Source organism: Petromyzon marinus, chromosome 63 (genome assembly GCF_048934315.1).
Source record: "Petromyzon marinus isolate PM22_M1 ecotype Great Lakes invasive population chromosome 63, UKy_Petmar_22M1.pri1.0, whole genome shotgun sequence".
In the NCBI taxonomy this organism is placed as follows: Eukaryota; Metazoa; Chordata; class Hyperoartia; order Petromyzontiformes; family Petromyzontidae; genus Petromyzon; species Petromyzon marinus.
Window position 1 is genome coordinate 3,548,166 of NC_133729.1, and position 11,858 is coordinate 3,560,023.

Genomic DNA, 11,858 nt, shown 5'->3' on the forward strand with positions numbered 1-11,858 from the left:
GGGGAGGGGCTGGGTGGGGAGGGTGGGGAGGGGCTGGGTGGGGAGAGTGGGGCTGGGTGGGGGGTGGGAGGGATGGGGCTGGGTGGGGAGGGGCTTGTCACCCCGTGGTGCCCTTATAAAACTCAACGTTTAACCTACTCACGCCGGCTTGTGCCCGCCCTCACAGTCGGGCATATTTGCGGAATACACCACGCCACCGTTGACCCTGGCCATTGACCGAGCAACCCAACGTTCCTACCAGCTCCCTCCGCAGGAATGTGTTTATTTGTAACCCTGACTAATCGCATTATCATTATGACTGTGAGCAATTAATCACCGTATTGTCAGTTCATAATTATTTTGTACGGAAATATCAACAAAAATTTGGAAGAGAAAAAAATCCAAAGCAACGATAACCAGAGAGGTGTAGTTTAGCTTGTTCTTTCCCCTCCGCACCTCCGATTAGCACGGTTGGCTACGTACGGTGCGAAAGAAGTTCAACAAACACACATAGGATGCGGCGATTAAATTATCAGAATGGACGAGAAGTGATTATCGGGGCGCTTCTATGGTATGACGACGCATCGTAGCTTTCTCCATGTCACGACGGCTCTCCTATAAATCGGCGTCCCAAGTCACGCGAAGATCGGCCCCACCGCCAAACCTGCGGAGGTGACGCCAAGAGCTCGAACGCATGGGAGACATCCCGTTGGCGCCGGGCACGGCGCGGGGACATGACGGGGGCTCTTCCAACAGCCGGCACGCGGTGGCTGGCTGGCTATCAAACCGCCATTACGTCACACGCCTTCCAACGGCGCTCATTCGCGGTTTACAAATTGCACTGGATACTCATTTGAAGCCGAGTCGACCTAGGGGAGGCCTAGAACCGGTTCAAATAATTGTTACCGGTGGTGGCCGTGAGCGGGAATCAAACTCGAGTCGCCGGATTCGTAGCGCGGCATGCTAACCACTACACTACCGCTCCCCACTGATAATACATCACACGGCGCGGAACAGTCGCAGGTAAAGTGGCACTGCACGGATTAGCTGCTGGTACTGTCACGGAAGATTTAGCATTCGCTCAGGCCCACTCACCTGTCAAATCAACATCGCCGGGATAACCCTTCGCACACCCTCCTCACCTGTACAGGCATTCAGGTGTCGTAAATGCCTCTTGCCAATGAGGATATCCACTATGTTTGACATATATCCTAGTCTGTTTACATATTAGTACAATAGCCACCCTGCTTATCTGTTAACCGTGTCAGTCACTTAATTTGTAATTTTAATATGATCAGTCTCAATATAATCTTCCTGAACAGACTTATGCAACAGTGCAATTATTAGTAATGTTTAGTTTGTGCAATATTTTCAATTACTCATGTGATGCAGCTGCTTTTGTTCTGATGTCTATTTTCCTTCATTGCACTACTTTCTTTTTTCTATTTTGCTTTTGTCAATTTGGTGACCCAGATCGCCCATGCAAATGCGACTCATCCTGGTCACTCGAGATCTCACATAGGGAGCGTGTTCAACAATGTGCAGAGCATTCCAGAGAGCTCCACAGCTCTCTTTTTTTCTAATCGAATGCCACGTTCGCGGCCCACAGCACATGTCTCTAAACAGGAGCCGACGGTCTGCTGAAGGAGCTGCGTCGCCGAGTGACAAGACGGTGGGTGTCAAAATCCAGCCAATGGGAGGTGCAGCGCCGGCGCCGTACCTCTTCACAAACTCTCCGTTTGCGGGCACGAAGCGCACTCACTGGCGCCGTCGGCAGGCTGTGAGCTTCCTAACCCAGCGTTCAACAAGGGAGCTACCATCCGCCTCTGAGTAACTCCACGGCAGAGCGCTCTGTCCAGTGAACGCACCCTGGGTTAAAATCAAAATCAAACCGGAAACACGTCATTACGATACAAGGCATGATGATTGTATCGTCAGTTTCGCACAATACTATTATATTGTGAATATCGTTGATGGTTTGATTTCTATTCATTTTTTTCAACGTGATGATGTTCAATCTCGAGCGATTATCCAGGAAAAAAAATATATACTGCACTTCATTTAATAAAAAAATAAAATAACGTGTTATTTGCCGACAAAATATTTGACAAAATTACAAAAGCACAATAAAGTTCTAAGCAGATATTACCCATTAATTTAGTGCTTTGCTAAATCTTGATGGCATTGCGGCTATATGGCTACTTCAATCCATTTAATAGATGAAATTATCTCGTGTGCAGCTAGCAGCAGGGGCATTGTAAGTGTTATAGATGATACAACCTTTTTCATAGCGTGAGCTGAAGAAGCCTTTCAAATGAACAAAAACAAAGACCCCCTGTATAGCCTTAACAGACTGCTGTTGGGGAAAGTGCTGTTAGCGAGCACCTATGAAGGCCGGCACGGCACACGAGGGAATGGGTAGCCAACACCACGCCCGGCAGTATTTCTCTCCCCAGTGGCGATGTTTTTACACTGCACCAGGTACTCATTTGAGGCCTAGGACCGGTTCAGATATTTGTCACTGGTGTTGGCCGTGAGCGGGAATCGAACTCGGGTCACTGGGTTCGTAGCGCAGCGCCCTGGCCGCTACGCCACTTTAAATGAACAACAATCGTCATTTGCGACTAAGTGGCAGTGACGTCACCACGGCGCTTGTGCCAGGCCAGGAAGTGTCGAACGCCCGCTGGCAGGAGGTCACAGGGCAGACCCAGGTGCCATGGGTCGACTGAGATGACTGGCCGATGCACCACCTGTGCCCACTACTGTGCCAACACACACACATATACGTCAGTCACTTATACCATCACTGCAAGAGGGTGACTGAAGTGACTGAGCCAGGATTAGGAACACGACTTATAGCCAGGGTCGGAAAACATGAAAGCTCTAATATCCGATCAGTGCGACTAATACGCTTGCAGTGACGGGGATGCACATTGGGTGCCACCCACCCCACCTCTCCGATTAAGGCGTGCCACCATAATAATTAGTGATGTACCCGCTAAGCAGAGTGAACTTGTGTTTAGCTTGTTTCCTTCACCCCCACCCCCGCGCCTCCGACTAGCACGGTTGGTTACGTACGGTGCGAAAGAAGTTCCAACATACACAGTTGTTGTACAGTACATGTAGGGCCCACCCACTGACGAGGACTATGATAACTCTACACAGTTTTTTTTTACACCAAGGAAAGACTCAAGAGTTACAGGAGGGTCTTGCGGCCAAGGGGCGTATTAAATTAAGTCACTGAGGGCCGCAGTGGGGCCTCACAACATCCCATCATCATCATCAAATGTTAACTAAAGGCCTAATTATTTGTCCAGGCATATGCTAGAAAATAGGCTTTTGCAGTTGATTATGGTCCAACTGGCTCATTAACTTTTTCGGCCACTCCACCATCACCCCTCCTGTGAAGGTTCTCCCACATCCGGCAAGATGTTGGGATTGTGGTCTGGGCGGGGGTACGGAGATTGAACGGATTTATTTACTTTCATTTATTTTCTGTGATGATCATTTTCTTGTTACGTGCATGTATTTTCTCTCTCTCGCTATTCCTGTATTCATCTTTTAGTTTTTTTATTTGTTAAGTAAGCAGAGGTGTAGGGGATTCCAACAAGACCTACATCTCTGCTTTATTGACCTGGTCAAGGCCTATGATACCATCAGTAGGCCTGGGCTCTGGGTTGTTCTTCGTGCTTTTGGAGTCCCTGACCCTCTGGTCACGATCATTAAGGACCTTCATGATGGTGAGCGGGCCCGGGTAAAACTACGTGGCCGGGAATCAGAGCCATTCCCTGTACACCTTGGGGTGCGACAGGGGATGTCCTCTGGCTCCCACATTATTTAACATCTATTTCGACCATGTAGTTCGTGAAGCCTTCAATAGCTGTACCGGAGGAATTTCCATCTGGTACAGATACAATGGGAGGCTGATCGACGCCCGGGTGCGGTCAAGGGATGGCTCCCTATTGCTCAACCATGTTAAGTTTGCCGATGATCTGGTAATTGCTGCTCACTCAGAGGAGGAGTCGGAGGCCCTGCTGCTGAACCTGGAGCTTGCCACTAAGAGGTGGGGGCCTTACCATCTGCCCCACCAAAACTAAGCACCTGCCTGGGTATTTTGTACCATCGGAAGACTCTACCCCCACAACTCCCAATTGATGATGGGGCAGTTGTGGAGAGAGTGGAGAGTTTCCCATACCTGGAGAGTGTGCTCATGACCGGCTCCGGTTTGACAGCAGAGGTCTCATTCCAAATCAGTCGAGCAGCATTATCTTTTAATCGGTTTCGTAACGCTGTTTGGAAGCTACCTGGTCTGTCGCTCTACATGAAGCTTCAGGTCTTCTCGGCCACAGTCATTCCCTCCCTCCCTTCTCTACGCTTGCGAAACGTGGACCCCTCTAATGGAACATCTTCGCCGGTTAGAAACATTTAGGCTGGCTTGCCTACGATCCATCCTGGGTTTAGCCAGACTGGATTGTGTGAGCTCACAAATCCTTGAGAGATCTGGACAAAGTGCCATCGGTGAGCTCCTCTGGCAGGCAAGGCTGCGATGGCTGGGTCATGTAGCCCGCATGCCCAGCCACCGCATGCCGAAACAGCTTTTGTTCGGCAGGATCGAGGGGGCTAAACGGGCGCGGCACGGGCTAGAGAAGAGATGGAGTGATGTGGTACAGGAGGACGTGGAGCTGAGTAGACTTGCCGATGATTGGTACCAGCGGTGTCAAGATTGGCCTCTGTGGAGGAGGCTCGTGAAGGACGCTACTGGGCAGTTGGAGGTAGTCGCCCTCCAACAACAACGGAGGGCGGAGGAGCGACGCTCACAACAACGAGCAGAGCGCTGGGTGGCTAAAGCACCGCAAGTTGGCACAGAAGGGGGCACAGGTGGTGCATCAGCCAGTCATCTCAGTCAGTCGACCCGTGGCACCTGGGTCTGCCCCGTGACCTCCTGCCAGCGGGCGTTCGACACTTCACGTGGCCTCAACGTGCACATAGCTTGGCACAAGCTTCGTGGTTACGTCACCGCCAATTAGTGGCGGTTGTTGTTGTGTGTGGTGAGGGTGAGCGTGCGGAGAGTGAGTGTGGTGATGGTGAGTGTGGTGAGGGTCAGCGTGTTGATGGTGAGCGTGTTGATGGTGAGCGTGGTGATGGTGCGTGTAAGTGTGGTGAGGGTGAGTGTGGTGAGAGTGCGGAGGGTGAGTGTGGTGATGGTGAGTGTGTGTGGTGAGGGTGAGTGTGGTGAGGGTGAGTGTGGTGATGGTGAGTGTGGTGATGGTGAGGATGAGTGGTGAGGATGAGTGTGGTGAGGGTGAGTGTGGTGAGCGTGGTGATGTTGAGCGTGGTGAGGGTGAGCGTGGTGATGGTGAGCGTGGTGAGGGTGAGTATGGTGATGGTGAGTGTGGTGAGGGTGAGTGTGGTGAGGTACAGCGTGATGGTGAGCGTGTTGATGGTGAGCGTGGTGATGGTGAGCGTGGTGATGGTGAGCGTGGTGAGTGTGGTGATGGTGAGTGTAAGTGTGGTGAGGGTGAGTGTGGTGAGCGTGCAGAGGGTGAGTGTGGTGATGGTGAGTGTGTGTGGTGAGGGTGAGTGTGGTGAGGGTGAGTGTGGTGATGGTGAGTGTGGTGATGGTGAGGATGAGTGGTGAGGATGAGTGTGGTGAGGGTGAGTGTGGTGAGCGTGGTGATGTTGAGCGTGGTGAGGGTGAGCATGGTGATGGTGAGCGTGGTGAGGGTGAGTATGGTGATGGTGAGCGTGTTGATGGTGAGCGTGTGTGATGGTGAGCGTGGTGATGGTGAGTGTGGTGAGTGTGGTGATGGTGAGTGTAAGTGTGGTGAGTGTGGTGATGGTGAGTGTGTGTGGTGAGGATGTGTGGTGAGGGTGAGTGTGGTGAGTGTGGTGAGGGTGAGCGTGGTGAGTGTGAGTGTGGTGAGAATGAGTGCGGTGACAGTCAGCTTCTCCTGCGGTGAGGGTGCGTGTGAGTGTGGGGAGAATGAGTGTGGTGACAGCTTCTCCTGCGGTGAGGGTGCGTGTGGTGAGTACGAGTGTAGTACCCCAGTGGCGGTAACGGTCCCGTGGTGAGTGCGATGAGGGTGAGTGTGAGCCCCGCGCGGTGATGGTGAGGGTGAGTGTGGTGAGGGTGAGTGTGTGGTGAGTGTGAGTGTGGTGAGTACGAGTGTGGTGAGTACGAGTGTAGTACCCCCGTGGCGGTAACGGTCCCGTGGCGAGCGTGAGGAGGCCCCCATGGTGAGTGCGACGAGGGTGAGTGAGGGTGAGGGCCCTCGCTGTCAGGGTGTGAGCCCCGCGCGGTGAGGGTGAGGACACCGTGGTGAGGGTGAGTGTGAGGGCACCGTGGTGAGGGTGAGTGTGAGGGCACCGTGGTGAGGGCGAGTGTGAGGCCACCGTGGTGAGGGTGAGTGTGAGGCCACCGTGGTGAGGGTGAGGACACCGTGGTGAGGGTGAGGCCACCGTGGTGAGGGTGAGGACACCGTAGTGAGGGTGAGTGTGAGGACACCGTGGTGAGGGTGAGTGTGAGGCCACCGTGGTGAGGGTGAGTGTGAGGCCACCGTGGTGAGGGTGAGGCCACCGTGGTGAGGGTGAGTGTGAGGCCACCGTGGTGAGGGTGAGTGTGAGGACACCGTGGTGAGGGTGAGTGTGAGGCCACCGTGGTGAGTGTGAGCCCCGCGTGGTGAGGGTGAGTGTGAGGCCACCGTGGTGAGGGTGAGTGTGAGGCCACCGTGGTGAGGGTGAGGACACCGTGGTGAGTGTGAGTGTGAGGCCACCGTGGTGAGGGTGAGTGTGAGGACACCGTGGTGAGGGTGAGGACACCGTGGTGAGGGTGAGTGTGAGCCCCGCGTGGTGAGGGTGAGTGTGAGGCCACCGTGGTGAGGGTGAGGACACCGTGGTGAGGGTGAGTGTGAGGACACCGTGGTGAGGGTGAGTGTGATGACACCGTGGTGAGGGTGAGTGTGAGGACACCGTGGTGAGGGTGAGGGTGAGGACACCGTGGTGAGGGTGAGTGTGAGCCCCGCGTGGTGAGGGTGAGTGTGAGGCCACCGTGGTGTTTGGGTGAGGCCACCGTGGTGAGGGTGAGTGTGAGGACACCGTGGTGAGGGTGAGGCCACCGTGGTGAGGGTGAGGACACCGTGGTGAGTGTGAGTGTGAGGACACCGTGGTGAGGGTGAGTGTGAGCCCCGCGTGGTGAGGGTGAGGCCACCGTGGTGAGGGTGAGGACACCGTGGTGAGGGTGAGTGTGAGGACACCGTGGTGAGGGTGAGTGTGAGGACACCGTGGTGTTTGGGTGAGGCCACCGTGGTGAGGGTGAGTGTGAGGACACCGTGGTGTTTGGGTGAGGCCACCGTGGTGAGGGTGAGTGTGAGGACACCGTGGTGTTTGGGTGAGGCCACCGTGGTGAGGGTGAGTGTGAGGACACCGTGGTGTTTGGGTGAGGCCTTGTCGGTGAGTGTGAAGGCGCTCGCAGTCAGGGCTGTGAGTGTGAGACGCGCGCGTTGCGTGGTGGTGGTGGAGGGTGGGTGGGTGGTACCTCTCTTGGCGGGGTCCCCCTCCTCCAGGAAGCCCCGGAACCTCTCGGTGAGTTCGCCGTCCCTCACGCGTCCCCCCTGGGCGAGCAAGAACTGCAGGACCCGGTCCAGAACGGGACCCCCCTCAGCCATTGCCTGCCGCTCTCTCGGGCTCGTCGCCACCGCCTCCCCTCAGTCCCGCCCCCTCAGTCCAGCCCCCCCCCTCAGTCCAGCCCCCCCCCCCTGAGTCCCGCCCCCCCTTCATTCCTCCCCCTCAGTCCCCCCTCCTCCTCGCCGTCGTCGTCATCGCGTTCTCCCCTTTGTCGTCATCGCGTCTCCGCCAGCCGCCAATCATCGCCCCCGCCTGCATCGACCCCGCCCGCCGTCAGCCTCCCTCCCTCCCCGTGTCGTCATCACGCCGACCTCGCGCCTGCCCCGTCCCTCAACGCGTGAAAACCGCGCGGCCTCGGCGTGCCTCTGTCGTCGAAGCCTTAGGGGGACGTCCATAAATGACGTCACGCACCTAGGGGGGGGTGTCAGGCATTTGTGACGATGTGTGACGAAGAGGGGGGGGGAAGAGTTTGAGGAATGTGACGTCACATCAAAATTCCGCAACTTTAAATAAATATAGACAACACGTTCTACTTAATTAAATTGACTTTTTAATAAATGTTTTCTCCTACAACATCAGAGTGCAGCGTCACATTAAATACGCACTACAATGACAATAGTTTAAAGAGATTTGAAGCATGGTTTATTTTGGGGGGGTGGGCAGAGCTTTGTGACGTCATATTTGAGGGGGGGGTCTGACTTTTTGTGACGCCGTGTGACGACGGGGGGGGGGTCAAAAATCGCCCAAAATCGCGTGACGTCATTTATGGACGGCCCCTAGAGGGTCGGGGGTGTACGTTCACTCGCTCGCTCGCAGGTAAACAGACATCGACAAACCTCACCACAGACCTCACTTCATCAGATGTCACCTCACAAGACCTCACCTCACCAGACATCACCTCACCAGACATCACCTCACCAGACATTACCTCATCAGACATTACCTCATCAGACATTACCTCACCAGACCTCACCTCACCAGACCTCACCTCACCAGACATTACCTCATCAGACATTACCTCACCAGACATCACCTCACCAGACCTCACCTCACCAGACATCACCTCACCAGACATTACCTCATCAGACATTACCTCATCAGACCTCACCTCACCAGACATTACCTCATCAGACATTACCTCACCAGACATCACCTCACCAGACCTCACCTCACCAGACATCACCTCACCAGACATTACCTCATCAGACGTCACCTCACCAGACATTACCTCATCAGACGTCACCTCACCAGACCTCACCTCACAAGACCTCACCTCACCAGACGTCACCTCACCAGACATCACCTCACCAGTCATCACCTCACCAGATATCACCTCACCAGACATTACCTCACCAGACCTCACCTCACCAGACCTCACCTCACCAGACATCACCTCACCAGATATCACCTCACCAGACATCACCTCACCAGACATCACCTCACCAGACGTCACCTCACCAGTCATCACCTCACCAGTCATCACCTCACCAGATATCACCTCACCAGACATTACCTCACCAGACCTCACCTCACCAGACCTCACCTCACCAGACATCACCTCACCAGACATTAGCTCACCAGACCTCACCTCACCAGACCTCACCTCACCAGACATCACCTCACCAGACATTACCTCACCAGACATCACCTCACCAGATATCACCTCACCAGATATTACCTCACCAGACCTCACCTCACCAGACATCACCTCACCAGACATCACCTCACCAGACATCACCTCACCAGACATCACCTCACCAGACATTACCTTACCTGACATCACCTCACCAGACATCACCTCATCAGACATTACCTCACCAGACATCACCTCACCAGACATTACCTCACTAGACCTCACCTCATCAGACATTACCTCACCAGACATCACCTCACCAGTCATCACCTCACCAGACATCACCTCACTAGACATCACCTCACCAGACATCACCTCATCAGTCATCACCTCACCAGACATTACCTCATCAGACATTACCTCATCAGACATCACCTCACCAGACATCACCTCACCAGACATTACCTCATCAGACCTCACCTCACCAGACATCACCTCACCAGACCTCACCTCACCAGACATCACCTCACCAGACCTCACCTCACCAGACATCACCTCACCAGACCTCACCTCACCAGACATTACCTCATCAGACATTACCTCACCAGACAACACCTCACCAGGCATTATCTCATCAGATATTACCTCACCAGACCTCACCTCACCAGACATCACCTCACCAGACATTACCTCACCAGTCATCACCTGACCAGACATTACCTCATCAGACATCACCTCACCAGACCTCACCTCACCAGACATCACCTCACCAGACCTCACCTCACCAGACATTACCTCATCAGACATCATCTCACCAGACCTCACCTCATCAGACATCACCTCACCAGTCATCACCTCACCAGACATTACCTCATCAGACATCACCTCACCAGACATCACCTCACCAGATATCACCTCACTAGACCTCACCTCACCAGACATCACCTCACCAGATATCACCTCACCAGACATTACCTCATCAGAATCACCTCACCAGACATCACCTCACCAGACATCACCTCACCAGATATCATCTCACCAGATATCACCTCACCAGACCTCACCTCACCAGACCTCTCCTCACCAGATATCACCTCACCAGATATCACCTCTCTAGACCTCACCTCACCAGACCTCACCTCACCAGACATCACCTCACCAGATATCACCTCACCAGACATCACCTCACCAGACATTACCTTACCTGACATCTCACCAAACATAACCACACTACCTCACCAGACATCATCACCAACTGACCAGACATCATCACCAACTCACCACTAACTGACCAGACATCACCAACTCACCACCAACTCTCCAGATATCATTGCCTCACCAGACATCACCAGACCTCACCTCACCAGACATTACCTCATCAGACATTACCTCACCAGACATCACCTCACCAGACCTCACCTCACCAGTCATCACCTCACCAGACATTACCTCACCAGACATTACCTCACCAGACATCACCTCACCAGACATTACCTCATCAGACATTACCTCACCAGACATCACCTCACCAGACCTCACCTCACCAGTCATCACCTCACCAGACATTACCTCACCAGACATTACCTCACCAGACATCACCTCACCAGACATTACCTCATCAGACATTACCTCACCAGACCTCACCTCACCAGACATCACCTCACCAGACATTACCTCACCAGACATCACCTCACCAGACATCACCTCACCAGGCATCACCTCACCAGACATTACCTCATCAGACATTACCTCACCAGACCTCACCTCACCAGACATCACCTCACCAGACATTACCTCATCAGACATCACCTCACCAGACATCACCTCACCAGATATCACCTCACCAGACATTACCTCATCAGACATCACCTCACCAGACATCACCTCACCAGACATCACCTCACCAGATATCACCTCACTAGACCTCACCTCATCAGACCTCACCTCACCAGACATCACCTCACCAGATATCACCTCACCAGACATCACCTCACCAGACATTACCTTACCTGACATCTCACCAAACATAACCACACTACCTCACCAGACATCACCACCAACTGACCAGACATCATCACCAACTCACCACCAACTCTCCAGATATCATCGCCTCACCAGACATCACCAGACATTACCTCACCAGACATTACCTCACCAGACATTACCTCACCTCACCAGACCCCTTACCAGACTTCACCATCAACTCACCAGATATCACCATCACCTCACAACACATCACCATCACCACCTCACCAAGGTGGTCCAGAAGTCTCGTGACCCGCAATTAATTGACCCCGCAATGTTTTTTCGTCTGAAAATTAATTTTATGTTTTTAATTCAACCTTAACTTTAAACAACAATATTACGTGTTAGGGAATTAAATGGGGGTACGTGGTCCACAAGACATCTGGACCACCCCCCACAGTCGCGTGGATTTTCATCAGGGTCCTCCGATTTTTTAACTTCCACATTTAAAATCCACATCACGCGTTTTAGAGTATTTGGCTGCTGGTTTAAATTTTCCACACGACGACGATGATGATGATCCGCCACCACTTCGTTGAGCTATCGTCTGTGATGGGCCAGGCCGCTTCTGAAAAAATAAGCTAATAGCTCAGTGGACATTAACCTGGCAACAAAAAAACACATAGTTTAGTTTTATTTGTATACTAGCTTTACTACC

General features: G+C 53.2%; 1 protein-coding gene across 4 annotated transcripts in view; it reads right to left on the minus strand.

Annotated features, from left to right (window-relative positions):
- The window catches only part of LOC116956121 (uncharacterized), a 52,926-nt gene extending 45,241 nt beyond the window's left edge, over nt 1-7,685 (minus strand). For all 4 annotated transcript variants that reach the window (XM_032977580.2, XM_032977581.2, XM_076054010.1 and 1 more), the window contains exon 1: nt 7,514-7,685. In XM_032977580.2, coding sequence (XP_032833471.2) covers nt 7,514-7,643 — 130 coding nt within the window. In that variant the 5' untranslated portion in view covers nt 7,644-7,685. The remainder of the gene's footprint in view (nt 1-7,513) is intronic.
- Nucleotides 7,686-11,858: the final 4,173 nt, after the last annotated feature.